Source organism: Xenopus tropicalis, chromosome 8 (genome assembly GCF_000004195.4).
Source record: "Xenopus tropicalis strain Nigerian chromosome 8, UCB_Xtro_10.0, whole genome shotgun sequence".
NCBI classification, from domain to species: domain Eukaryota; kingdom Metazoa; phylum Chordata; class Amphibia; order Anura; family Pipidae; genus Xenopus; species Xenopus tropicalis.
In genome coordinates, this window is record NC_030684.2 from 132,076,691 (window position 1) to 132,104,566 (window position 27,876).

Consider the following 27,876-nt stretch of genomic DNA (forward strand, 5'->3'; position numbering starts at 1 on the left):
CAGGCACCATGCCAGCCCGTGGCACCCCCAGCCTGCTGCTGTTACCCATCCTAATCTGTAAGTACACTGGGCTTTTCTTTCACTATTTTGTCAGGTCGAGATATTTCTCTCTTTATATAAGAAGAAATACCCCTTCGCCTGTTTAGAAAGTTATTGAGGATTATTTTTTTGTCAGATGGCACTTCCAAGCATTTTGTTTTTGCCAAAAAGTTCTCGGATATCTGTGGGGTTAATAAAAGGTGAATGGGACAATGGAATAGAGTGTGTGCCACTAATTCAGAATTTGCACCTCTAAGGGCAGAGCTAGACAGGGAGATAAGTCACATTGCGACAAATCTCCCCGCAATGCCATACGCGTTGCTGCGATGTCCCGCAGTCGCCCGAAGTTTCCTCTGAAGACAACTTCGGGCCATTGCGGGAATGGCGATTTACATTCTAGCCGGTGGGATGGCATTGCGGCGCGACTAATCCCCCCGTGTACCCTGCCCTAAATGGTTAATATGGGATTATAATTCAACAGATAAAGTGACTTTATAGCTTTAGTGCAATTGCAGTTATTTTCCCTGTAGCAGGACTGTCCGGTAAGGGGGGAGGGGCTAAAAAATATGGCACCCAGCCATATGGCACTCGTTAGTATCATTTCTTTTTATAACAATCAGTTTGCCAAATATGTGGCACAACAAGCAATTGGCCAATGGCAAGTCTTGGACAGCACTATGGTTGGGTCCTCAATGAGCATTTCAATACAATGATTTATTTCTCATGACCGAATAGTTTGCTTTTTTTTTTGCGAGAGGCGTATCAGCACCGCCAAGACATGATGCAACTGACGTTGAAAAACACTGAAAAACAGGCAGGGTCTCTGTTTGAATTGAATCTGTTTGAAGTATCTAAAGGTTTACACAACCTTGTAGTTGGGATGTAGGGACTTGGTGGCCACCTTGGGAGGCTGAATCCGGGTCACTGGCCTCCTTTTATTTTCAATTTTGCACAAAGACACAGATTCTTGGATTCACATGTGCCACGTTTCAATGGAAGTGCTGAGTCCCAGGCAGTGGAGGACTAAAGTTGCCACACAACCAGTATAGTTACATAGTTACATAGAGTTGAAAAAAGACCAGTGTCCATCAAGTTCAACCCATCCAAGTAAACCCAGCACACTTAACCCACACCTACCAATCTATACACTCACATACATACACTATATATACAACCACTAGTACTAACTGTAGATATTAGTATCACAATAGCCTTGGGTATTCTGATTGATCAAGAACTCATCCAGGCCCCTCTTAAAGGCATTAACAGAATCTGCCATTACCCCATCACTAGGAAGGGCATTCCCCAACCCCCTCACTGCCCTCACCGTGAGGAACCCCCTACCCAACATTCCCTGGCAGGGCATTCCCCAACCCCCTCACTGCCCTCACCGTGAGGAACCCCCTACCCAGCATCCCCCGGCAGGGCATTCCCCATCCCCCTCACTGCCCTCACCGTGAGGAACCCCCTACCCAACATCCCCCGGCAGGGCATTCCCCATCCCCCTCACTGCCCTCACCGTGAGGAACCCCCTACCCAACATCCCCCGGCAGGGCATTCCCCAACCCCCTCACTGCCCTCACCGTGAGGAACCCCCTACCCAACATCCCCCGGCAGGGCATTCCCCAACCCCCTTATTGCCCTCACCGTGAGGAACCCCCTACCCAACATCCCCCGGCAGGGCATTCCCCAACCCCCTCACTGCCCTCCCCGTGAGGAACCCCCAACCCAACATCCCCCGGCAGGGCATTCCCCAACCTCACTGCCCTCACCGTGAAAAACCACCTACGCTGCTTCAAATGGAAGCTCCTTTCCTTTAATCTAAAGGGGTGACCTCTGGTGCGTTGATTGTTTTTATGGGAAAAAAGAACATCCCCCAACTGCCTATAATCCCCTCTAATGTACTTGTACAGAGTAATCATGTCCCCTCGCAAGCGCCTCTTTTCCAGAGAAAACAACCCCAACCTCGACAGTCTAACCTCATAGTTTAACCCTTCCATCCCCTTTACCAGTTTAGTTGCACGTCTCTGCACTTTCTCCAGCTCATTAATATCCTTCTTAAGGACTGGAGCCCAAAACTGCCCCCCATACTCAAGGTGAGGCCTTACCAGGGACCTATAAAGGGGCAAAATTATGTTCTCATCCCTTGAGTCAATGCCCTTTTTTATACAAGACAGCACTTTATTTGCTTTAGTAGCCACAGAATGACACTGCCTGGAATTAGACAACTTGTTATCTACAAAAACCCCTAGATCCTTCTCCATTAAGGATCCCCCCAACACACTACCATTCAGTAGATAGTTTGCGTTTATATTATTTCTACCAAAGTGCATAACTTTGCACTTATCAACATTGAACCTCATTTTCCAGTTTGCTGCCCAGTTATCTAATTTTGTCAAATCGCTCTGCAAAGCGGCACATCCTGCATGGAACTTATAGTTTTGCACAATTTAGTGTCATCAGCAAAAATAGAAACAGTACTGTCTATGCCCACCTCCAGGTCATTAATAAACAAGTTAAAAAGCAAAGGACCAAGGACTGACCCCTGCGGTACCCACTAACCACACTGGTCCAATTAGAAAATGTTCCATTTACAACCACTCTTTGTACTCTATCCTTCAGCCAGTTCTCTATCCAATTACAAATATTATGTTCTAGGCCAATATTCCTTAATTTGATCATTAACCTTCTGTGCGGTACTGTATCAAACGCTTTAGCAAAGTCCAAGTAGATGACATCAACTGCCATTCCAGCATCGAGGTTCCTGCTCACCTCCTCATAAAAGGCGACTAAATTAGTCTGGCAAGATCTGTTACGCATAAAACCATGCTGGCACAAACTAATAGTATTGTGAACTGCAATGTATTCAAGTACCCTATCCCTTATTACCCCTTCCAAAAGTTTTCCTACTACTGATGTCAGACTAACAGGCCTATAGTTTTCAGGCTGAGAACGGGATCCCTTTTTAAATAACGGCACCACATTAGCAATCCGCCAGTCTCTTGGCACCATGCCAGACCTTAATGAATCCTGAAAAATTAAGTGAAGAGGCTTGGCAATCACAGCGCTCAGCTCATTTAATACCCTGGGATGAATCCCATCCGGCCCTGGACCTTTGTTTACCTTTACATGTTCAAGTCTCTTTTGAATTTCCTCCCGAGTGACCCACGCGTCAGTAGCTAAATTACTAGTATCTGACTGGCTTAGCCGGCAAATTGCCACCAGAGTTGGTGACGATATTAAAAATTTACTGGCGATATAGCTGACGTAAGGGTAGCAACCCTACCTATAATCCATCCCTTCCCTGACTCCATGGCAGATCACTCTTTTTTATATAGAGGCCAGCTTCTGCCACCCCATTTCTTTGCCCCATCCACCCATTGCCCTGTCTAGCCCACCCATTCCCCCGCCCCAACTAATGTCACTGCCCACTCCTCAACCTAAAGGCCAGTAATAAAAGAAAAAAAAAAAGATAGCAACCCTGTGTCCCACAGAAGCGACCTTGCAGCCCGAGTACGTCACAAAGCCCTGTGTGAAAGTCAGTTAGGTTGCAATATGGGTAAAATGCTTATTTGCTCTCCTAAATATTCTTTAAACTATGGCCGAATGCCGGATATGGTAACAGTTTTCTCCATTGGGCTATGAACTACATACACCCTTTATATGGCCAAAGGTTAAACCTCGCAAGAACCCTAAATAAAAAAAATATTTACTTTTGATCTTCTTACTTTTTTTTTCACCCCCCCCCTCCTGCCAGGCAAAGCTTTCATAAGGAAGTGGTTAGGGGTTGCAAGAAGCCAAGGAAATGAACACAAGAGACATAAACGACATTTCCAGTCAAAATAAGCAGAAATATCCAGCAGGTCAAAGGTATGGAAAATACGTATAACAATATGGCTGACAGAATAGTAAGAAGGTAATACTGACCCGTCATTCACTGTCATGGCATCTCTAAATTTAGATACCAAAATCAATGCATTCAGAATTCCTTTATATAAATGTAGCTGCAGTTACTCTCAGCCTCCGAACAGATTTTTGCTTCCATTTTCTACTCCGGAGAAACTAATTGGTGATTGGTTGTTTCCCATAACTGCACTGGGGCAATTCGGCATACCCTGTATGTACCAATTTAGGCAAAATAGTCCTGAATCATGAACCCTCTTCCCCCAGGAAAGATGTGGGCTCACAGCAAACGGGTGGGTTTGGGGCCAGTAGAGGGGTATCTGGGCATAACTGGGGATCCACATCCAAATGTAAATGCCACAGTCAAATGTAAAAAGACTTGGAGAGTAGTGATGGGCGAAAAGTTTTGCCAGGCATGGATTCGCGGCGAATTTCCGCGTTTCGCCATTGGCGGATTGTTTCACGAAACGAATGGAAAAATTCGCTGCACGTCCAAAAATTGTCAAAAATAGTCGCAGGCGACGAAATAATAGCCACACGACAAAACAATAGCCGCGGGTGATGAAACAATAGCCACGCGACAAAATAATAGCCACGGGCGACGAAATAATAGCTGCGTGACAAAACAATAGCCGTGGGCGACGAAACAATAGCCGCGCGACAAAATAATAGCCGTGGGCGACGAAACAATAGCCGCGCAAAAAAATAATAGCCGCGGGCGATGAAACAATAGCCGCGCGACAAAATAATAGCCACGGGCGACCATTTTTTTTTGTCGCACGACATTTTCGCTGTTTCGTGAATTTTTCGGCAAAGCGAAACAGAACAGATTCGCTGGAGAGCAACACAAGCAACACAAGCACCATAAAAGTTCATGGAGGAGCCAAATAAGGGCTGTGATTGGCTATTAGGGGCCTCTATGCACCCTATCAGCTTACAGGGGCTTTATTTGGTAGGAAATCTTGTTTTTATTCAACCAAAACTTGCCCCCAAGTCAGGAATTCAAAAATAACTCCCTGGTTTGGGGGCACTGAGAGCAACACCCAAGGGGTTGGGGAGCAACATGGGGTCACTGTGTTATAGAATGCCTTGTGCTTACTACTTTGCAACTGGTCTTTATTATTCAGTTTTTATAATTTTTCAATTATTTGCCTTCCTCCGGCTTTTAAATGGGGATCACTGACTCCGGCAGCCAAACAAAACTTGCTCTGCGAGCCTACAACTTTATTGTTACTTTACAATCTTTATATTCCTATTCAGTCCCTCTCCAATTCATATTCCAGTATCTTTTCAAACTACTGCCTGGTTCCTAAGGTAAACAAGGCCCTAGCAACAAGATAGCTGTTATAATTCCGAATGAAAATGTATGCAGAATGGGATACAGCACTGGATTGTGTGTAAACCTTTCTTTATTCTCCTCTGCAGCAGCAGTTACGGGACAGACGGGTGAGTTCTTGATTATTCCATCTCTGTTGATACATATATGTAATATTAATGTAAGCTGTAGATCCATGCAAAGCAGCAGGAAGAAAGAACAATCTGGTCTGCATAGAAAGGCATCATCTGGCAAAAAGTTAATTGAATCCATTTAATATATAATAAATGAATTAGTACATTCCCCAGTCTGCCACTAGGTGGAGCAAGAAGCAAAGCAAGCGCTTTCTTTGGGAAATGGAACTGCTGCAAATACTCTGTATATCAGTCTTACCAGCCCTCTCAGCATCCTTATCTTATATAGGGGATATAAACCTTAATATAATATTTTGCACAATGAAAGCAAATATAATTCCAAATAACTTTCCAATATCCACTTTATACAACATCACAATGACTGTAAATGTAATTGCTCTTAAAAGCTGTATATCTGTCCAATCTGCTGTTCTCTGCCACAAAAGGCTTCATACACTTCCATGGTTCCTTTTTAAAGGTCAAATAACCCCAATGCAAGGCATTAATGGAACTGGAATCTCTTTACAGCCTAAAGCTGGGCTTAGTTATTGCCCCCTAAAGTGTCCAACTAACCTTACTCTTTTGTAGAGTTCTTCACTGCTCCAGATATAAAAGTAAGCCCAGATCGGGTTACAGAAGGCTCTGATATGTCCGTATCCTGCCATTCTATCCCGTCTCCCCCATCAGTACCATTACTGTACGCACTGTATAAGAATGGACAACTGGTGCAGGGATTCAGCTATTCCAATGGATGGAAATATACCGCAACTCAAAAGGAGGACTCTGGAGATTATAGATGTGCCGCAAAGACATTGACTGCTGAGAAGAAGATGAGCCACGTGTTAAAAATACAGATATTAGGTAAGAACCGTCATTCATAAGGCAACCAAAGGCTAGAATTATAAGGGCAAACTCTCTGACCCACACAACTTTCAAAGCTCTTTTATTTTTCTATTTTTTTAAATTTAGTTTTCATGATATTAGTGGTTTTACACTGCTAATATCACCACTTTACAACAGGAGCGCCCCCTGCTGCTCTATGTGTATGTGTCTGGCCAGCCACACAGAATGGCAGAAGCCAAAGTTACTGATTAGCAGTGTAAAACTGCTAATATCATGAAAATGTATTACACACAATGTTCAGTTTATTCCTTTCTGCTAATATCAGTCTATCCTTTTGCAGACCTGTTTTATAAGCCAGATATAACAGTGAGCCCAGATCAGGTTCCTGAAGGATCAGCTATGTCTATATTCTGCCAGTCTCTGCCAACACCAGAGCCGTTAGCCCTACAATACGTTTTATATAAAAACGGAGAAATAGCGCGGGGCTACAGTCGTTCAAACGAATGGAAATTTTCCTCAACTCGGAGTGAGGACTCGGGAGATTATACATGTGGGGCGAAGGCATTGAACATAGAAGAAAAGCTAAGCCACGTCTTAAAAATCCAAATTTTAGGTAAGAAAGCTATATGTGCGTTGAGGGGAAATTCCGAATGGCTACAGTGCAGTGTGGCCACAATATTTTGTTCTGTTTAAAGGGGAAGCCAATGTACTTGGACAAGGAAATCCTAAATATTCTGCCATATTGTAAATAAGCCCTTCGTTTGCGGAGATTTCAAGAAACTTAATGTCCCTCAGTAACCCTCATTCCCACAATAGTACCGTATTTTCCGGCGTATAAGACGACTTTTTAACCCAGAAAAATCTGGGTTAAAGTCGGGGGTCGTCTTATACGCCGGGTACTTCCTTGCAGGGCCCCCCCAGCGTCCTCCACCACCCCTCCCACTCGCCTGATTCATCCGGCTTTAAAGGGAACGACTTTATCCACCACCCCTCCCGCTCGCCTGCTGCTTCTTCCGGCTGCTTAGGTTGCGCCCCGTGCGCGCTGACGTGACGCGTATGCACAGGGCGCAACCAATAAAATTAACCGCTGACCCCTTTAAAGCGTTACAGGCTCATTGGTGGTCAGCGGTTAATTTTATTGGTTGCGCCCCGTGCATACACGTCAGCGCGCACGGGGCGCAACCTAAGCAGCCGGAGGAAGCAGCAGGCGAGCAGGAGGGGTGGTGGATGAAGCCATTACGTTTAAAGCCGGATGAAGCAGCCGGAGGAAACAGCCGGACGCAGCAGGGGTGGTGGAGGACACTTGGGGGAGCTGAAGTATGTGGGGGAGGATGTTGGGGGGAGATGAAGTATGTGGGGGAGCTGAAGTATGTAGGGGAGGATGTTGGGGGGAGATGAAGTATGTGGGGGAGCTAAAGTATGTTGGGGAGGATGCTAGGGGGAGCTGGATGATGTTGGGGAGGATGCTAGAGGAGCTGGATGATGTTGGGGAGGACGCTAGGGGTAGTTGGATGATGTTGGGGAGGATGCTAGAGGAGCTGGATGATGTTGGGGAGGACGCTAGGGGTAGTTGGATGATGTTGGGGAGGATGCTAGAGGAGTTGGATGATGTTGGGGAGGACGCTAGGGGTAGTTGGATGATGTTGGGGAGAACGCTAGGGGTAGTTGGATGATGTTGGGGAGGATGCTAGAGGAGTTGGATGATGTTGGGGAGGACGCTAGGGGTAGTTGGATGATGTTGGGGAGGACGCTAGGGGTAGTTGGATGATGTTGGGGAGGACGCTAGGGGTAGTTGGATGATGTTGGGGAGGACGCTAGGGGTAGCTGGATGATGTTGGGGAGGACGAGCTTTAGGATGCTGCGGGGGGGAGATTGAGGATATTTTAACTGCAAAAGTTGGGGGTTGTCTTATACGCCCAGTCGTCTTGTACGCCGGAAAATACGGTATTCTCTACTAATTATATTTCACTCTGACGTATGATATGTTCCTGGTAATTGTAATATTTATTTCTGAATGCAGTTACAACGGCGTCCTATAACCCAGAGATAAAAGTGAGCCCTAATCTCATCACTGAAGGTTCTGATATGGCCATAACCTGCCATGTTACTCTGACTGCCCAGGCGGTGCCTTCACTCATGCAGTTTGCATTATACAAAGATGGAGTCCTGATCCATGAGTTCGGTTATTCCAATATATGGAAATTCCCCCCGGCTCAGAGAAAGGACTCTGGAAATTACACATGTGGGGAGAAGATATCGACTGGTGAAATAAAGTTGAGCCAAACCTTGCAAGTCCAGATTTTGGGTAAGATGTAGCATCTACTGTTCGTCAAGCTTCAACATAACAGTTTGTAGGTTTTGTGTCTTTTTATTGCCATCGGCTTCTTTTTTCAGGAAAAGACAACACAGTCCAGAATGTGGTCAGACTGGCGGTATCAGCGTGTATACTAATGGCCTGTTTCGGGGTGGTTTCCAAATATTTCAGAAAGTAGAAGGACATCGGAGGATATCAACGGTCAAAGAGGACATCACAACTCCAACTCTTTCTGAAGAACTCTCCAGATGCCCAGACTTTGCCACCCCGTGATCTACTCTTGCCACCTGGCCTCCGCCATGAGATCTACAGCAGTTAAAATAGTGCAACCTCTATCATTTGGCAATAAGCAAGAAAAAGTATCAATCGATGTTTAACAAATACACAAAGCAATATATTAATACAGTGCCAAATTCACATTTAATGCCCACATAACATTATTCAAGTGCCAACTTCAAGTTTAATGTGAAAGGAATGTAGTAGTCTGCACACAGAATATATATAAAGTGGGAACAAATATATACAGCGGCCCGGTGGGGACAATCTTCTATACTGGGATGAAACTACAAAGACGGATGGCTGAGCAGCCGCACTCAAAAGCTCCAGTATGAGGGGGGGGAATGGCGGGATGTCATCCTACTGCAGGGGTCCCCAACCTTTCTTACTCAGGAGCCACAGTCAAATGTAAAAAGACTTGGAGAGCAACACAAGCACCATAAAAGTTCATGGAGGAGCCAAATAAGGGCTGTGATTGGCTATTAGGGGCCTCTATACACCCTATCAGCTTACAGGGGCTTTATTTGGTAGGAAATCTTGTTTTTATTCAACCAAAACTTGCCCCCAAGTCAGGAATTCAAAAATAACTCCCTGGTTTGGGGGCACTGAGAGCAACATCCAAGGGGTTGGGGAGCAACATGTTGCCCTGAGCCACTGGTTGGGGATCACTGGCCTACTGCATTCCACCTCGAGGTCTACCAGAAACTTTAAAGTGATCACCCCTGCTCTAAACGCACATTGAGAAAGAACCTTCTAAATAACAATGAAGCCAGGCTATGAATACATTTACTGTATATGCAGTGCCATCAAAAAAATATGGGCCGAATGGTGGCCATACACAATACAATTAGGATCTTTCCCACGACCATTGGTTGTAGGAAAGATCATTCATACACTCTGTTAAGAGCTAAGTAGTGTATGGCCACCTTAAGCGCTAAAAAGAATCATGGCAACAAAAACAACACACCCTTGCACTCTGTTTAGCCCCCTCTTACACTCCGTAGGCACAAAGTACGGCAATAGAGAGAGCGCAATATTGAAGGCATCTGCGCATTCTGGTCTTTTCATCACTCATTTGCTTTGGGACAGATGTACCAAAAGTCTAGAATTTCTTGTTTTTCTCGACTAAACTCGCTATGTCTAACAAGCTAATGCTGAGTACAAGCCCATCCACCTATCTGCTCAATGGCACTGCAGCATCCCATTGGGTACATCAGCTGGTATTTACATTAATAATAGCTACCTATCTTCATAAAAACTCCAAAGTTTACACTTTATTCACATTTTGCAATGTATCTACGTGTTTGTGGCCAGGATGCATCCAACGATGATGGCAACAAGCACATGCGGTTTAGATGTGAGTGCTTTTGCCTTTATGAATATCGATCAGTGGAGAGCACAAGGCAGGAGCTGATGGAGTAGTGAGAGACAATCCAAACACGGTTATAACTTTTAGATTGTTAGCTCTTTTGGACGGGGCCCTCTGTACTTTCTGTATAGGATATTGGTTGTATTTTGTGTAGAGACCCATAGGGTTAATGTGCCCTTTGGCTTTAAACCCTGCCTATCCTTTTCTCCTTGGCAATAGGCAGGATGAATGTATCAAGTTTGGTACAGGTATGGTATCCCTTATCCAGAAACCCATTATCCAGAAAGCTCTGAATTACGGAAAGCCCGTCTCCCATAGACTCCATTTTAATCAAATAATTCAGAATTTTAAAAATGATTTTCTTTTTCTCTATAGTAATAAAACAGTACCTTGTAAATTATCCCAACTAAGATATAAATAATCCTTATTGGATGCAAAACAATCCTATTGGGTTTAATTAATGTTTTATTGATTTTTTAGTAGACTTAAGGTATAGAGATCCAAATTACGGAAAGACCCCTTATCCAGAATACCCTTGGTCCCGAGCATTCTGGATAACGGATCCTATACCTGTATTTACATTTACCCTGTTATTGGTCCATAGGTAAACCAAACCCTGCCAAACTTTAATATAATGTTAGGGAAGGGGTGGTTCTGCCTTTTGGCCTATCTCTGATTTGTGTGGATGCTCCATGAAGCCTGGGATCCACACCGGCCCAGAAGGTTAGGCCCTAAGGGGACACGTACCCTTAGTGAAGTTGGGGAGCAGGGACCCTGTGAACGAGATAAAGCAAGAACTAATATCAGAGCACTTTCTAGGAAAGTGAGTTTGTATCTAGAAAGAGCAGCTCACTTGCTCCACCCAGGAGAGAGAGTAAAGGAGTAGTCTCCTACAGGCTTACTTGCCTTAGATTAGGGACACAGAAGTGCCAGCGACTAGGCCAGGCTTTAACCCTGCCCTACCTCTTTATGAGAAGGGATAAACCAGTGGACTTACCTCCTGTTGCTCTGTTGGTTGTCTTACCCAGCCTAACTCTATATGAGAAGGATAAACAGGTGGACACCATACTTCACTGCTTAATCTGCTTTAACATCAATTGCACTGTTGAATGCCTGTTCTACCTCATCAGAGAGTATTTTAACCCTGCATGTATATGATTTGTCTGGGACAAATAAACCGTTACCTCTGTTTGCAAGAGCTCCTGGCGTCCATCACATCATTTATTTAAGTTTTGCACTACACAGTGGCAGTGGGAGGTGTAGTTATACAACACCCTCCATCAGGGGCGGGCCAAGCCGACTGGGCGCCCTAGGCAACTCGGTCGGCCACATCGCCCCTGAACCTTCCTCATTCCCCTGCACCGCTTTGGGGCGCATGTGGAGTTGCAGGATTCGATGGATCTTTGCCCACACCGCGTAAGGACAAGCAGCGGGGGCTATGACTAAAGAGAGCGGACTAGGGGTAGGCAGGAGAGGCTCCTGGCGCCCCCCAATTGTTGCACCCTAGGCAGCTGCCTCTTCTGCCTTCCCCTAGTTCTGGCCCTGCCCTCCATATTGCTTAGGTCCATCCTGAGTCACATGTCCCCCATGCTCTATTACTAGCTGGACAATTTGATTTATACAGCCAAATATGGGTTACATTTGTATTATTGGTTGTATATAAATCTGGATGTTCCGCGTATACAACAATTAGTTGTACAGCTCTGAGAATACATTGCTGTGTTATAATACCTGTTAATAATAAATCTGAGGCTAATGGGGAGCCAACCAGAAAAGGACAGCCCTGGCTTATCTCTTATTATACATAGTTATATATATATATATGCATAGTAATAATAAATGTATCTGAGGCTAATGGGGAGCCAACCAGAAGCAGACAGCCCTGGCTCATCACCTCACAAAATACTCCTATCCATTCTGGTTTCCTTCCCTCCCTCCAAATTTTCTTTTTGCTGTGCCCCACACTTACTCTCTCACTTTTACTCTTTTGCCCTCAATTTCCTTATAGCCTTCAATTTTGCCTTCCCTCTTCCCTACATTTATGACTGAGACTTTCAGGTCCCTCCTCTTCAGCCACTTCCCCTCCCTGCCGCCCATCTCCTCCCAGGCTGGACCCTTCTCAGATGGTAACACAGACTGATATCTATTGGGGTGTGGGGAGGAGCAGATCTGACAGGAACGGCCTGACGTATCAATTTTGGCGCGCATTCCTTTCCCCGCCCCTGACCGGCTGATGACGTTCCATAGGAGGCGGGGCCAGGAGCAAACTTGCTGCAGTCTCCTGAGAGTATCTCCCTCTGTCAGTCGGGGGAGAGAAAGAGAGATGCGTCTCTCAGTCCCACCATTATAAATGGTCCCGTTTGGTGCCTAAGCCTGTGAGCTGGGGCTAAAATGCCCGTTGCTTAAATGAATGTGGCCCTGTCTGCTGTTAGGGAATTAAAGTGATAGCATATACACATTATACACATCAGCTTTAACCGGATAATATAGATTTAAGCGCCTTACCACGTTGATAAGAAAGACAAAGGGCACAAAACCCTGTAAAGATGAGGGATTGATAATGAGAAGCGGAGCCTACATTAGCTCTAGCACCTTGTAACACATTGGGGGGGTTCCTAAGTTCTGCTGTGGAAGAAAGTTTCTAGAACGTTTGGTGTTTAGCTATTAGACAATAATAACTGAGATGCTCTGACATTTTAGTTATCATATTGTTATTTCCTAGAGTCTTCATTAGTGATGAGCGAATCTGTTCCGTTTCGCTTCGCCGAAAAATTTGCAAATCTTTGAAAAGATCCGCGAAACGGCGAAAAATTCGCGAAACGGCGAAAATGTCGTGCGACAAAAAAAATTGTCGCCCGCGGCTATTGTTTTGTCTCCCGCGGCTATTGTTTCGTCGCGCGGCTCTTGTTTCGTCGCCCGCGGCTCTTGTTTCGTCGCGCGCGGCTCTTGTTTCGTCGCGCGGCTCTTGTTTCGTCGCGCGGCTCTTGTTTCGTCGCGCGGCACTTGTTTCGTCGCCCGCGGCTCTTGTTTCGTCGCCCGCGGCTATTGTTTTGTCGCGCGGCTATTATTTCGTCGCCCGTAGCTATTATTTTGTCGCACGGCTCTTGTTTCGTCGCACGGCTCTTGTTTCGTCGCCTGCGGCTATTATTTTGTCGCGCGCTATTGTTTCGTTGCCCGCAGCTATTATTTTGTCGCACGGCTCTTGTTTCGTCGCGCGGCTCTTGTTTCGTCGCCTGCGGCTATTATTTTGTTGCGCGCTATTGTTTCGTCGCCCGCGGCTATTATTTTGTCGCCCGCGACTATTCTTTTTTGACGCCGGCGACAATTTTTGGACGTGCAGCAAATTTTTCCGCGGCGAAATTTTTCATCCGTTTCGCGAAACAATCCGCCAATGGCGAAACGCGGAAATTCGCCGCGAATCCATGCCTGGCGAAACTTTTCGCCCATCACTAGTCTTCATGACTTCCCATTCAAGTTATAGCATTGTTATGGCGTACCTCCCACCACTAATGATTTTAGTTGCTGAGCCCGCAGTCCTAGATAAGGTCCCGTTTTGCTGCCGGTCATTTAAAGTTTGTGAGATGGGACTGACGTCACCTTTCCTTCCACCACATTATATAAAGTGAGTTCCCTTAGGGATTTAGTAAAAGAGTAAACCAAGGTATATTATTATTATTAATATTTATTTATAAAGCGCCAACATATTCCGCAGCGCTGTACAATAAGTGGGTTCCATACATTGGACATACAGAGTAACATATAAAGCAATCAATAACCGATACAAGAGGTGAAGAGAGCCCTGCCCAAAAGAGCTTACAATCTACATTATTATTATTATTATTAACATTTATTTATAAAGTGCCAACATATCCCGCAGCGCTGTACAATAAGTGGGTTACATACATTGGGCATACAGAGTAACATATAAAGCAATCAATAACTGATACAAGAGGGGAAGAGAGTCCTGCCCAAAAGAGCTTACAGTCTACAAGGAGAAAAGGGAATCATTTAACCATGAAATAAACCCAATAGGGCTGTTCTGCCCCAATAAGGGGTAATTATATCTTAGTTGGGATCAAGTACAGGTACTGTTTTATTATTACAGAGAAAAGGGAATCATTTAACCATTAAATAAACCCAATAGGGCTGTTCTGCCCCAATAAGGGGTAATTATATCTTAGTTGGGATCAAGTACAGGTACTGTTTTATTATTACAGAGAAAAGGGAATCATTTAACCATGAAATAAACCCAATAGGGCTGTTCTGCCCCCAATAAGGGGTAATTATATCTTAGTTGGGATCAAGTACAGGTACTGTTTTATTATTACAGAGAAAAGGGAATCATTTAACCATGAAATAAACCCAATAGGGCTGTTCTGCCCCCAATAAGGGGTAATTATATCTTAGTTAGGATCAGAAATTCAGTAATTCAGAAATATCTGTATAATGGGTTTCTGGATAAGGGATCCCATACCCGTACAACACAGGACTGGGTTATGGGCATTTATCAATCCCCTCATTTTTGGTACATACAGTATAACTATTTTCCTTATGTTTTTGAAACTCTTTATTATTTATATGAATTTAATAGAATACTCAGTGATGGGAACCAGAGACCCTCAATCTTTTTAACAACAGTGAGCCGCCAGCAATTGGTGTCTGGAGGATAACATATATGTAAAGGTATGAAAATTCATATGTATGGTTTTGCCTCTGTTCTGTATTTGTATTGTATTCTTCCAAAACATTTTTAACAATAATATTTAAGGAATGTGCACTTTTTTAATTTTTTACTACTGTAAACTCTGAATCTCAGAAATGAGCTCAGTCTGTATGCTAGTAAAGCAGTGAGGGTGCTAAGTAAGCTGCCCAGCCTTTAACCCCAGTCTGGTACTTACCTCCCGGCCATTAATCCTACTGCAGGGATTGGAACATAACAGGAGTTACGTTTATCATTCTAATATCTGGTTATATTAGTATCCTATAACTCTGAAGTCATTAATCCAAATGTAAAGAAGGAAAGGTAAAAATCACTGGGCTGGGCCAAATGTGTAACTTTACAACCCCATATTTCACTATTTATTTCATTTTCATCAGTGACCCCTTTGAGTGTTTAAATTATTAGAAGTTTTACAATTCTTTCACGATATTTCATTAAAATAAACAGTATGGAATAAAGAACAGGGGGCACATGGGACCAGTAATGATAGAGGTACTTTACACCTCCTTGAAGAGTTGTTGGTGAATGAGAGGTAGCAGTGCCAGGAGTAAGGGGCACGGTTGCCACCTTTTTGCCAATACTTTACCAGCAGGGCAGTTCTGGGATGTGAGAGGCATGGTGATGTCACAAATGGGGCGGGGCCATGCCATAGGGGTCACTGTCAGAGCAGAATATGGGAGTTGAGAGGACAGAGGGGGAGGTTGGATAGGGGTTAAGGGCAGATCAGAGGGGGATTGGGGGCAGAGCAGGAGTTGAGGTGGAACGAACTGTGCTGGGGGCAGAGAACAAGTTATTACAAATTTACCGGTGAGTTAATAGCCAGTAGATTTGTAACACCGGCCCAAGTCTAGTCTGGTATTTTACCAGCTAGTTCGGTAAAATGCAGGTGAGAAGGCAACCCAAGCAAGGAGACAGCTAATTGGCTAATTGAAAAACTAAATCCTTGTAGATGCCGGTTGTGGGGGAAAAAGCTGTTGCTATGGCTGCTGAGACAGACACATAGAAATGACCCCTAAGATCAGTGCAGAAAGATGGTTTAACAAGGAGAGAGACAAGGTCTGAGTGAGTTTATTATGAAGAGCAGAAAGGTGGGGATGGATTCAGCAGTAAATATTAAGAACAATATTCTTGGTGGCCGGGAGATGCAGTAGATAATATAGAATGAAACCATTGGGAATTGTAGGGACCCATAGGGTTAATCTGCCCCTATGGCTTTAAACCCTTCAACCTCCTTACTTCTGCTGTAACTGGACAAAGACCCCTGTATCAGTTTAGAGTTTGCCTTATTGGTTAATAGGTAGATCCCTCCCTTGGCACATCAATATAGTGCTTAGCAGGGGGGTGGGGCTTCCTCTTTGGCTGCATCTGCTGACCCAGGTGGGAGTTCCACTGAGCCATAGCTCCGTTGGTCACTTCCATATAGCGAAGGAAGGATTGAGTCGCATTTACCCCATGCTCTAAAGCCTATACTAGCCGTGGTTCAACGGGTTTACAGCCAAAAAGGGGTTACACGATTATTATTATTACGTAAAGCTCTGGATAAAGACCTTAATAATAAAAATGGAGTTTAAATACTGCAAACTTGCGGGATAAAGCATAAAAAAAAAACCTGCCCTTTGGCAAATCTTTAAAATAATCCCCTTGGAACAGTAACCGAAGTAGCATAATAAAGTCATTTAGAAAAAAGACCTTCTGCTATTGCAGCCTGTATTATCCTAATATTACTGTATGTCCAACAAAGCTGCATATATAAATTGCCAGACTGGTTATTCCTTGGTTGCACCATATTATGTGACACTGACATGCACTGATTGGGCATTGGGGAATTGTACATAGAGGGTGGGGCGGGGAAGGAAGGAAGTCACATGACACGGGCGGCTGAATTCTTGGAAGTAGCAGTAGAGAAGTGAAAGTGAAAGGTGCAATAGTCACAATGGGAGTCCCAGAGCACCATTAACAGAGAAGCTGAGCATTATCAGTAACTACAGCAACAGCTAAAGCTGCCTCTCTGCCCTACATACCCAGCAACTCTCCCAAGTATAGAAGCCAGCCTAACATGTCGCATCAGCAAATCGGAATCCTGGGGAAGGAGGATTATGTGGAACCAGTGCTGGGAACTAAGCTGCTCCCGAAAATACCCTCAGTCAACAAATATGAGAGCAGGGGACCTCCAGATCCAAGGGATATTGACATGCAAAGTAAATCCAAAAGGTACCTGAGCTTTAAGGATGTGTTTGGTATGTTTTATAGGCTCCATATTTCATCGGTGGCAAAAAAGCTGGCCAATGCAGGTTTCTACTATGTGGGCCCCAGTGACCGTGTGCGGTGTTTTTCGTGTGGGGGTCAGTTCGAGATGTGGGAGCAATGGGATTTTCCTCTCACCCGTCACCAACAAACCTTCCCTGAATGCCCCTATCTGCAGGAGCTGAAAGCCAAGGGGGAATGGAAAGTTTGTCACTACGAGCCAGGCCTGGGCTCCAACGTATTAATGGAGAAACCCCTTGGGGACCTGAGTGATGAGCGTCGCAGGTTGGAGACTTTCCGGGGGCACAGTGGACTTTTCCCATATAACAGGCAGCTGATAATGATGGTCCTGGCAGGATTCTGTTATGTGGGACCTGGGGACCTAGTAAAATGCTTCATTTGTGGGGGGGAATTAGATAAGTGGGAGAGCTGGGATGTGCCCCTCACCCGACACCAACACTCATTCCCTGGCTGCCTCTATGTGCAAAAGCTAGCAGCTGAAGGGGTTGGGATACAGAATCAGAAACAGAGCCATACGGGGTTTAGTAAAGAGAAATGTTTGACAACTGAGCCCCCCAACATTCTGGGGAAGAAATCCCATGATGATATGAGCAATGTGTATAGCAGGGCAGATACTTACTGGGGGCACCATAAACATTTCCCCTATATGAAAGAGTGGGACTTGGCCCAGGCAGGGTTCTACTATGTGGGACCTGGGGACCGAGTACGGTGCATCTCCTGCAATGCTGAACTGGAGAAGTGGGAAAAGTGGGATGAGCCCCTCACCCGGCACCAACACTCCTTCCCTGATTGTGCCTATGTGCAGGAACAGAGGGCCCAGACCACTGGCACACAAGATCAGTCCCAGGTGTGCCCAATGCCAATTAAAGAAGGGGAAAGTGGGATACCAGCACGCTATAGTGGCTCCCACAACCCAGGGGAGAAACCCCTGGGGGATATGAATAATGAGTATAGTAGGTTAGAGACCTACAGGGGGCACAGTCAGTATTTCCCTATGGCAAACCAGAGGAGGTTGGCGCAAGCAGGATTCTACTATGTGGGTCCTGGGGACCGGGTGCGGTGCTTCTCCTGTGGGGGGGAATTAGAGAAGTGGGAGAGATGGGATGTACCCCTCACCCGGCACCAACACTCTTTCCCTCACTGCCCCTATATGCAGAAGCTGAGAGACGAGGGGGATGGGAAAGAGAATCAGTCCAAGGTGTGCGCAGGAATCATTAAAGAAGGGGAAAGTGGGACAACAGTGCCCCTCAGCAGCTCCAGTAACCTGGAGGAGAAACCCTGTGGGTACATGAGTGATGAATACAGCAGGTTAGAATCCTACAGGGGGCACGGTCAGCATTTTATATATTGGAACCAACAGGGCTTGGCTAAGGCAGGTTTCTACTATGTGGGGCCCAAGGACCGGGTGCGATGTTATTCCTGTGGGGGGGAGTTGGAGAACTGGATGTTCTGGTATGTTCCCCCCACCCAGGACCAACGCTCACCTTCTGACTGCCTACATCTACATGAATTGTTCCTCAGCACTACATTTATGGTAGGAAAACAGGTTATATTGGGTATGCTAGACCCCAGCATCCCACTGCTGAGACCCCTTGGAGAAGTGAGTGAAATATGCATCAGAATAGAAAGTTATAAAGTTGCCAAGAAGCATTTCCCCTATCAAACTTCTGATGAATTGGCTTGGGCAGGGTTCTACTATGTGGGACCCGGAGACCGTGTGCGGTGCTTCTCCTGTGGGGGAGAAGTGGATAACTGGGAGCCTGGGGATGTGCCCCTCACAAGGCACCAACTTTCCTTCCCTCACTGCTCCTATGTACAGGGCCTTTCCATCAGACACAGCTACTTTATGGAAGAAGGAGTTGGACCGGGTTTTTTGGACACCAACATCCTGGGGAAGAAAGCCCTTGGAGACATGAGTGATGAGTACAGCAGGATACAAAGTTATCAAGCTGCTAAAGAACATTTTCCAAATCAAACCCCTATTAAATTGGCCTGGGCAGGATTCTACTATGTGGGCCCAAAGGACAAGGTTCGGTGCTTCTCCTGTGGTAGGGAAATGGATGAATGGTGGTCAAGGGAAGATCCCCTCACTGAGCATCATCGCAGGTTCCCCCAGTGTCACTTTATCCTGGGCAGAAAAGCTGTGAGTAATGACCCTTATACAATGGCTGAGATGCTAAAAGGCTTAAACAATCAGCAATCACAGCCAACTGGGACAGCTGCACCATCACAGGATGGACCCGTTTCTCCAGAGGGGAATCCTCCAGGTAAGGGATCACTTCCTAGTCTGAATTTTTTCTTTTATGTCCAGTGAAATGTCTTGAAGCTCAGTTGGATTTTCCTTTTCTTCCCCATCAGTCAGCTCTCTGATTGTCAGTGGATGGATATCAGTGCCAACATGTTACACCATACTTTACAGAGATTATACAGAATTCCCATCAGTCCCTGCTCTAGTGGAATGAGTGGAACTCACACATACATCAGGGTTAGTTTGATTAGATGCTAATTAACCCACCTGTATATTATTGTATGTAGGTTTATAAAACATGGAGTCACCACTCCTGATGGAGCTGAATGAAACACCTTATTGGATGCAGGTTGAGCTCAGACAACATCAGCGCTGAGGTTCTCCTATCTCCTATTTTGCTTTGCATTCATATCTGTCTGGAGCTGTGACAGGTGGGGAGGAGCATTTGACCACAGATGTTCTCTGTCGGAGGGCAGTGCCAGTCAAAATGCCCATACATCAGCCTTAGGATCCAGCCAAACCCAAAATCCTGAAACTGCTAAGATTTGGCTGATCCCCCATACAGACTCCTGGATTTGATGCATCTCTAATAAAATTATACGTAACTGATGTAGATCAAAAAGAATCTTCACTTTCTATTCAACCAGTTATTTTGTAACATATACATATATTTGGGGTGATCTGGAACACTGCTTGATGCCAATCCCACCTCAATATAGGAGGCATGAAAAAGCTTCAGCTGTGTACAAGGAAAGACCATGGGTCACACCTGGGAACAGGGGAAGGTATAGCTTGCCCCAGGACAGAGCCCATAGCCCCCACCCTCTGGGTGCTGACTAGCCTTTTTCAGTTTAAATGTAGGTGCCAGAAACCAAATAAAACCCCCCATATTTACTGTATACCCCCACCACTGGTAGGCAACATTGGGATTTAATTGCCCCTACACTAGAATAAGCTGCATTTCTCCATAACAACTCAAAATGCTATATTTTTTAACTCCATCCAAAATTTTGACAAATACAGTTGGCTGCTTTATTTTTATTTTTTTTGAGAATATAGAAGTAAGAGCAGCCTGCGGCCTGTACAGTAAGCACCAGCCAAACACACGGGGAACCTTCACACCTTACTTCTCTGAATAATTAGATTTAAATCTGGCCCTCTGATGTATAGATTTGATACTTGTTCACTTATTCCAAAATGTGTATTGGGTCCAACCTGGATCAGCTTCCTTTTGCATATGTTAGGCTTTTAAGTATAATGCACTTTATTCATGTTTAAGGAGGACTGGAAGAAGGACCTGCTGGAGGGAAAGTAGACGGACCTGCTGGAGGAATGGCAGAGGGAGATGCTGGAAGAAAGGAAGAGGGACCTGTTGGAGCAATGGAAGAGGGAGCTGCTGGAGGAATGGAAGAGGGAGCTGCTGGAGGAATGGAAGAGGGAGCTGCTGGAGGAATGGAAGAGGGAGCTGCTGGAGGAATGGAAGAGGGAGCTGCTGGAGGAATGGAAGAGGGAGCTGCTGGAGGAATGGAAGAGGGAGCTGTTGGAGGAATGGCAGAGGGAGCTGCTGGAGGAATGGAAGAGGGAGAAGCTGGAGGAATGGAAGAGGGAGCTGCTGGAGGAATGGAAGAGGGAGCTGCTGAAGGAATGGAAGAGGGAGAAGCTGGAGGAATGGAAGAGGGGCCTGCTGGAGGAATAGCAGAGGGAGCGGTTGGAGGAATGGAATTAGAATTGAGAGAACAAGAAGAGGAGCCCTACAGCTGGCCCAAAGCAAGCACAATGGAATGCGAGCTCTGTGGGAAGGTGAGCACTTTTGGCAATTGTTTCTATTACCCAAGGGCTTGGTGTCAGAACAGAATGTTTGGCTACAGGATTCTAACTAACAGCACTGATTCTGGGTATAGGGTATATACTTGCATGTAGAGATGAAAATGGTAAATTGGTCACAAATGCATTCAACACATATCAGAGTCAGTTACTAGTCAGTTCACCGATAGGGCAGGTTTCAAAATAATGGTTGGGTTGGCTTATAAATACGGTAATATCAGTACATTTTTGTATCTGACTATAACTATAAACAACCCTTTTGTTTCTACCTTTACATAGCTATATAGTTAATTTTAAAAAAAATCACCAAAAACAAAAATCTCCAGATGATCTCCAGTGCGTGTATATATAAATATACTAGAGATGCACCAAACCCAGTTTTTCGGGTTCAGCCGAACCCCCAAATCCATCCCAAGGTATTTCGCTGTATACTGAACCTAATCCTAATTAGCATATGCTGCCCTCACTGTGAGAAACCCCCTACCCAACATCCCCCGGCAGGGCATTCCCCAACCCCCTCATTGCCCTCACCGTGAGGAACCCCCTACCCAACATCCCCCGGCAGGGCATTCCCCAACCCCCTCATTGCCCTCACCGTGAGGAACCCCCTACCCAACATCCCCCGGCAGGGCATTCCCCAACCCCCTCACTGCCCTCACCGTGAGGAACCCCCTACCCAACATCCCCCGGCAGGGCATTCCCCAACCCCCTCACTGCCCTCACCGTGAGGAACCCCCTACCCAACATCCCCCGGCAGGGCATTCCCCAACCCCCTCACCGTGAGGAACCCCCTACCCAACATCCCCCGGCAGGGCATTCCCCAACCCCCTCACTGCCCTCACCGTGAGGAACCCCCTACCCAACATCCCCCGGCAGGGCATTCCTCAACCTCCTCAACCTGGTGCGCTGATACTTTTTATGGGAAAAAAGAACATCCCCCTATCTGCCTATAATCCCCTCTAATGTACTTGTACAGAGTAATCATGTCCCCTCGCAAGCGCCTCTTTTCCAGAGAAAACAACCCCAACCTCGACAGTCTAACCTCATAGCTTAAATCTTCCATCCCCTTAACCAGTTTAGTTGCAGTCTCTGCACTCTCTCCAGCTCATTAATATCCTTCTTAAGGACTGGAGCCCAAAACTGCCCCCCATACTCAAGGTGAGGCCTTACCAGGGACCTATAAAGAGGCAAAATCATGTCTCATCCCTTGAGTCAATGCCCTTTTTTATACAAGACAGCACTTTATTTGCTTTAGTAGCCACTGAATGACACTGCCTGGAATTAGACAACTTGTTATCAACAAAAACCCCTAGATCCTTCTCCATTAAGGAAACCCCCAACACACTACCATTCCATAGATAGCTTGCATTTATATTATTTCTACCAAAGTGCATAACTTTGCACTTATCAACATTGAACCTCATTTTCCAGTTTGCTGCCCAGTTTTCCAATCTTTTCAAATCTCTCTGCAAAGCGGCAGCATCCTGCATGGAACTTATAGTTTTGCACAATTTAGAAGGAAATTTTACAATAAAGTCACATAAGGAAAGGTTCTTATACAAATTATTGTACAACGAGTATCACACAAAGTCCAAAAGCCAAGCAAATGTTTGCAAATAATGTATTCTACTTACTGATATATTGTGTGTCCATCAGTTGAGTTTGTTTCCCTTTCAGATCCCTGCTGCAACACCAGCCTTTCCTATAATACACAAGAGAAAATACAGGTAAATGAATTTAATGTACTTTGTTGTCTCATTAAACCCTTTTGAAGCTTCAAAACATAACATCTGTTTTACACTTAGTTATATAGCATGTTAGTGGCAATCTGTACCTTAAATCTGAAGCAGGCCCAGGTAGGGAAAGTTGCCCTTGGTAGATGCTAGCTAGGGGCTAGGAGACCCTCTAATAGCTCACCTCAGTGTTGAGAGGCAGATAGGTTAGTCAGCAAGGGAAGAGCTTTGCTCTTTAGGAAGCTCAGCAGGGAACCTGCACCCCTTTTAATCAACAAGATTCCTTGTATCCGTTGCCCATAAATATTATTTTCCATTTCAGGTTAGATCTGCCCCATGGAGGTCTCTTCCACTGTTGTGAGACAGGAATCATGTTTCACGTTCCTTCACCTTCTGTCATTGAATTTACGCTCAGCTCTTGGAGAGATTCTGCGCTGCAACGCCGATATGATGCGGTCGGTCCTGTTTTTGATGTGAAAGTAATATCTGGCTTGGTGTCAGCAGTCTATCTGCCTCACTATGTGTGTCTGAAAGGTAAGTCCTTACTGAGATGGCAATTAACATGATTAGGGTTGGCAAGACTAATGTTCTACTGACAGTGAACTAATAGCAGCAATGGGCTCTTCATTTGATACCCTTGGCATGTTTGAGCTTAACAACAACTTGTTTGAGTTGTTAATGTGAGTGTTACAAATGAAAGAGCTGGGTAACTTGCTGGAGCTATATAACCCGATGATGATGAATAAAATATTACACATAAATATATAGTAATTCTTTACTTACAGCTGGAAACATCGATGTCAGCCAATTCAAAATCGCTCATTATATAGATGACAATGTGGTACTGGAATCACCAACAAGAGTTGAACCTTTTTACACAGTCCTGGAAAATCCCACCTTCTCCCCAGTGGGGGTGGTTCTATTATGGGCAATGACTGAAATATTTAAAGTAAAGACTCGGATCCATGGAGTGGTCCATCTGTATTGCAGCTACAGAACAGGTTATACCATTCACCTCCACTTCATGCCGCACGACCGCTCATTACACGAGGTGATTACAGAATCTTCATTAGCAATTTATTTTCCAAGATATTTGTGCCTTTATAATGAAATCTGTAACTTTATTGATCAATAATTAGGCTGTTAAAGATGAAGAGAAAGAACACGGATTTCATTTTATTAGCAAACCTTATGGGACCAGCGCGGTGTTTACTGCAACTGACTACACAGTGACGGCACCGGACTATGCAACAATAAGACCAGATGTAAGTATGGCATGGGAGTCTGTGCTGACAATAGAGGTTAAACCCCATTAACAAGCCCGCCATTCACTCTCACTTGTGCACATTATCCAACTACAGAATGGGGGGGCTTCCTCCATCTGTCCCAATTCTGGCATAAGGTACCTTAGGAGAAGGTCTATGAATTCCACATACAGAAAAACGGATAAAAGAACAACTGACAGTTCTGATCCTCTAATCTAAAGAGCTAAAGACTTCTGGTAAGCTGGTCTTTTCTATGGGGAAAGAAAGATCCTCCACTATCTGTCTATAAAACTTCTAGTACTTGTACAGAGTAATCATGTCCCCTCGAAAGCGCCTTTTTTCCAGAGAAAATAACCCCAACCCTTAACTCATAGCTAAATTTTTCCATTGCAGTGTAGTTGCCAGTTTCTGCACTCCATCCCAAATGAAAAGGCCTTACAGTGGGATCTCCTTAACTGTTATTCTATGTACCCTCCCTCACTCATTCCCCATGTCCCCATTCTAATTCCACTGCCCTATCTACTCTAGCTAATGCATAATGCTCTAACTCACCCCCCTTACCTAGTTTAAACACTCCTCTTAGCTATCCGTTCCCCTAGAACAGCGTACCCCCTTCTATTGTGGGACAAACCATGGCTATTTAGATTGTCCCCCAAGCAAAAATCAGCCCAGTGCTGTAGGAACTCAAGTAGAACACATGGCATCTCACCTGATGGTATGGCCGCTTGTGGCACTGTCAGTAAGGCATTTCCTTCAAAGGTTTTCAAAACCTTCAGTTTAAATGGTGACCCCTTTCATGTCAGCCAGACATACTATACCATACTGCACAATCATTTGTAATACCAACACCTCTGTCTGTAGGCATTCTAAATGATAGTGCTTATCCATCTCATAGAACCTAATCTATATCATTTTGTGACTGAGCTAAAAAAAATACTTCTTGAAGATGTCTTATGGCCAGTCACTCATCATAGGAGGCAACCAACAAGTGTCTCAGGGTGGCGCATAGGGGAGACTTCTTTATATCTCACCTTAATACCGTTTCTCTGCCATAATAGAGGGATTTGCACCCAGAACTATAATAATATGGGATTTCCTACCTGGGTGAACCCTAAGTTATCTGTAATGAGACCTTTATGAGGCTGTTTTACAGGATCTGCACAATGAATTGTTTTATTTGTTCTAGAATATTCCAATTCGTTTTAATGGAGATTTCTCTGAAATATATATTCCTTCATCTAAAATGGAAGAAGAAATCGAAATTTCCTTGAAACCAGGTTCGGAAACAGAAACCAACTCAGTATGGGGCGCTACAGTGAGGAGAGGTAACTCGTTTATTTGCCTTTGATGTCGGTGCAGTACTATACTGTTATATAACCAATTCTCTAACCTTCCCATATTTATTGCTTTTAACTTATTATTTCTTTTGAACAAATGTCTCCACCATGTCCCTTGAGAAGCCATAAAGTCTGCCATTGCTGAGTTGATAAGATGCAACGAATCATGGATTCGGTTCGTGATTCAGCCAACATTCTGTCTTTTTGGCAGGATTCAGCCAAATCCATGGTCCTGGCCGAACCGAATCCTTAAACTCATGTGACTTTTCATCACATTAACATGGAAGTTGAGTATTTTGAGGATTCTGTTGAGTATTTTGAGGATTCGGTCAAACCCCGAGTTCTTTGTGAAAGGTTTGGACCTTTTACAAAGGATTCAGGGTTCGACCGAATCCCCAAAATAGGGGATTTAGTGCATCCCTAGAGATAAATAAGGAAGGCAAAGGATGAGCAAATATAACCAGAGTAATGTTAAACTACATACTTTAATGGGAATGAGTAAAGAAGGAATAGATAAAATAAGTTGCCTAATCCTTGAGGCAGTGAAGCTCATTTAATAAATCGAAATTGCACTTCAAGGGTAAGTTTGTAATGAAATATAAAAATAAAATGTTAGATCTATTGCATAATGATGTACAGTATATGCTGCATATACACAGCTAAATCATATTCAATTTATTTTCTAATATTCTTTTTAATTTCAGAGGATCTTGGTTCAAGGTCACAGGAGGCTTCTGGTTGGTATTTTTTTTTTAATTTGCAAGTTGGTTTTTGTGCTGTGGCAACACTATAATGTGGCAGATACACAATCTCAGTACCGTAACTACTTGTGTTTCATTTATTCCCATTAGTGGGAAAGGTAGGAAAGAGTTAATTGTGCAGTTTGGGAAATGAACGAGGCCAAATTTATTGCCATAGATAGGCAACAGAAGCCAGGGAGGCTGTTGATTATATAGAGTCCTGAAAACATAAGAGAATCATGTTGTCCCCAAATATTGATCTCATTTTATAAAAATTCAAACCTTTACCATTGTCCTTTGTTTTTTGCAGGCAGGAAGCACTTTATAGATAGTAACCGTTCAGCTTTGATTGACAGAATGTCCGTCCCTACCATTAATGCTGTTCTGGATGAGCTACTGAGCGAGGAGATCCTGAATGATGAGCAGTACAGCTCTGTGAGGAGCAAGAAACTCTCCCAGGAGAAGATGAGGGAGCTTTATAGCTATGCCAAGTCCTGGAGGCACCAGGATAAGGACATGTTCTTTTCCCTTCTGTTAAAACACAATAACTCGCTTGTCATGGATCTCATGAAATACTAGAGGATTGCCCTCAGCCCTTCAGCAGTTGGATTCAAGACTGGAAGAATGCCTTCAGCACCTCAGGAGTTTGATTCAATACTAGAAGAATGCCCTCAGCCCTTCAGGAGTTGGATTCAAGACTAGAAGAATGCCCTCAGTCCTTCAGGAGTTGGATTCAATGCTAGAAGAATACCCTCAGCCCTTCAGGAGTTGGATTCAATACTAGAAGAATGCCCTCAGCCCTTCAGGAGTTTGATTCAAGACTAGAAGAATGCCCTCAGCCCTTCAGGAGTTGGATTCAAGACTAGAAGAATGCCCTCAGTCCTTCAGGAGTTGGATTCAATGCTAGAAGAATACCCTCAGCCCTTCAGGAGTTGGATTCAATACTAGAGGAATGCCCTCAGCCCTTCAGGAGTTGGATTCAAGACTAGAAGAATGCCCTCAGCCCTTCAGGAGTTGGATTCAAGACTAGAAGAATGCCCTCAGTCCTTCAGGAGTTGGATTCAATGCTAGAAGAATACCCTCAGCCCTTCAGGAGTTGGATTCAATACTAGAAGAATGCCCTCAGTCCTTCAGGAGTTGGATTCAATGCTAGAAGAATACCCTCAGCCCTTCAGGAGTTGGATTCAATACTAGAAGAATGCCCTCAGCCCTTCAGGAGTTGGATTCAAGACTAGAAGAATGCCCTCAGCCCTTCAGGAGTTGGATTCAAGACTAGAAGAATGCCCTCAGTCCTTCAGGAGTTGGATTCAATGCTAGAAGAATACCCTCAGCCCTTCAGGAGTTGGATTCAATACTAGAAGAATGCCCTCAGCCCTTCAGGAGTTGGATTCAAGACTAGAAGAATGCCCTCAGCCCTTCAGGAGTTGGATTCAAGACTAGAAGAATGCCCTCAGTCCTTCAGGAGTTGGATTCAATGCTAGAAGAATACCCTCAGCCCTTCAGGAGTTGGATTCAATACTAGAAGAATGCCCTCAGCCCTTCAGGAGTTGG

At 44.7% G+C, this 27,876-nt stretch overlaps 2 protein-coding genes across 2 annotated transcripts; both read left to right on the top strand.

The window, feature by feature from the left end:
- Positions 1–4,942: 4,942 nt before the first annotated feature.
- LOC116406732 (high affinity immunoglobulin gamma Fc receptor I-like) lies at positions 4,943–8,952 on the top strand. Its single transcript, XM_031891488.1, has 5 exons — positions 4,943–5,388; positions 5,980–6,252; positions 6,575–6,847; positions 8,255–8,539; positions 8,629–8,952. The coding sequence occupies exons 1-5, from the start codon at positions 5,316–5,318 to the stop codon at positions 8,724–8,726; spliced, it is 1,002 nt and encodes a 333-aa protein (XP_031747348.1). The 5' UTR covers positions 4,943–5,315; the 3' UTR covers positions 8,727–8,952.
- A 7,839-nt stretch (positions 8,953–16,791) lies between these two features.
- Positions 16,792–27,059, top strand: LOC101733194. The gene is made up of 9 exons (XM_031892025.1): positions 16,792–19,445; positions 20,706–21,226; positions 22,928–22,977; positions 23,306–23,517; positions 23,769–24,034; positions 24,123–24,248; positions 25,435–25,573; positions 26,290–26,322; positions 26,636–27,059. Exons 1-9 carry the CDS (start codon positions 16,970–16,972, stop codon positions 26,902–26,904), a joined length of 4,092 nt encoding a protein of 1,363 aa, XP_031747885.1. The 5' UTR covers positions 16,792–16,969; the 3' UTR covers positions 26,905–27,059.
- Positions 27,060–27,876: the final 817 nt, after the last annotated feature.

What these genes read in the sequence shown, in the direction of transcription:
- LOC116406732 (XM_031891488.1), top strand. Translation starts at nt 5,316, where the DNA reads ATGGGATACAGCACTGGATTGTGTGTAAACCTTTCTTTATTCTCCTCT. An exon ending in AGCAGTTACGGGACAGACGG is followed by an intron (nt 5,389 to 5,979) that starts GTGAGTTCTTGA and finishes ACTCTTTTGTAG; the next exon opens with AGTTCTTCACTGCTCCAGAT. An exon ending in CTTAAAAATCCAAATTTTAG is followed by an intron (nt 6,848 to 8,254) that starts GTAAGAAAGCTA and finishes TTCTGAATGCAG; the next exon opens with TTACAACGGCGTCCTATAAC.
- LOC101733194 (XM_031892025.1), top strand. Translation starts at nt 16,970, where the DNA reads ATGTCGCATCAGCAAATCGGAATCCTGGGGAAGGAGGATTATGTGGAA. An exon ending in TCCAGAGGGGAATCCTCCAG is followed by an intron (nt 19,446 to 20,705) that starts GTAAGGGATCAC and finishes TTCATGTTTAAG; the next exon opens with GAGGACTGGAAGAAGGACCT. An exon ending in TCACTATGTGTGTCTGAAAG is followed by an intron (nt 23,518 to 23,768) that starts GTAAGTCCTTAC and finishes CTTTACTTACAG; the next exon opens with CTGGAAACATCGATGTCAGC.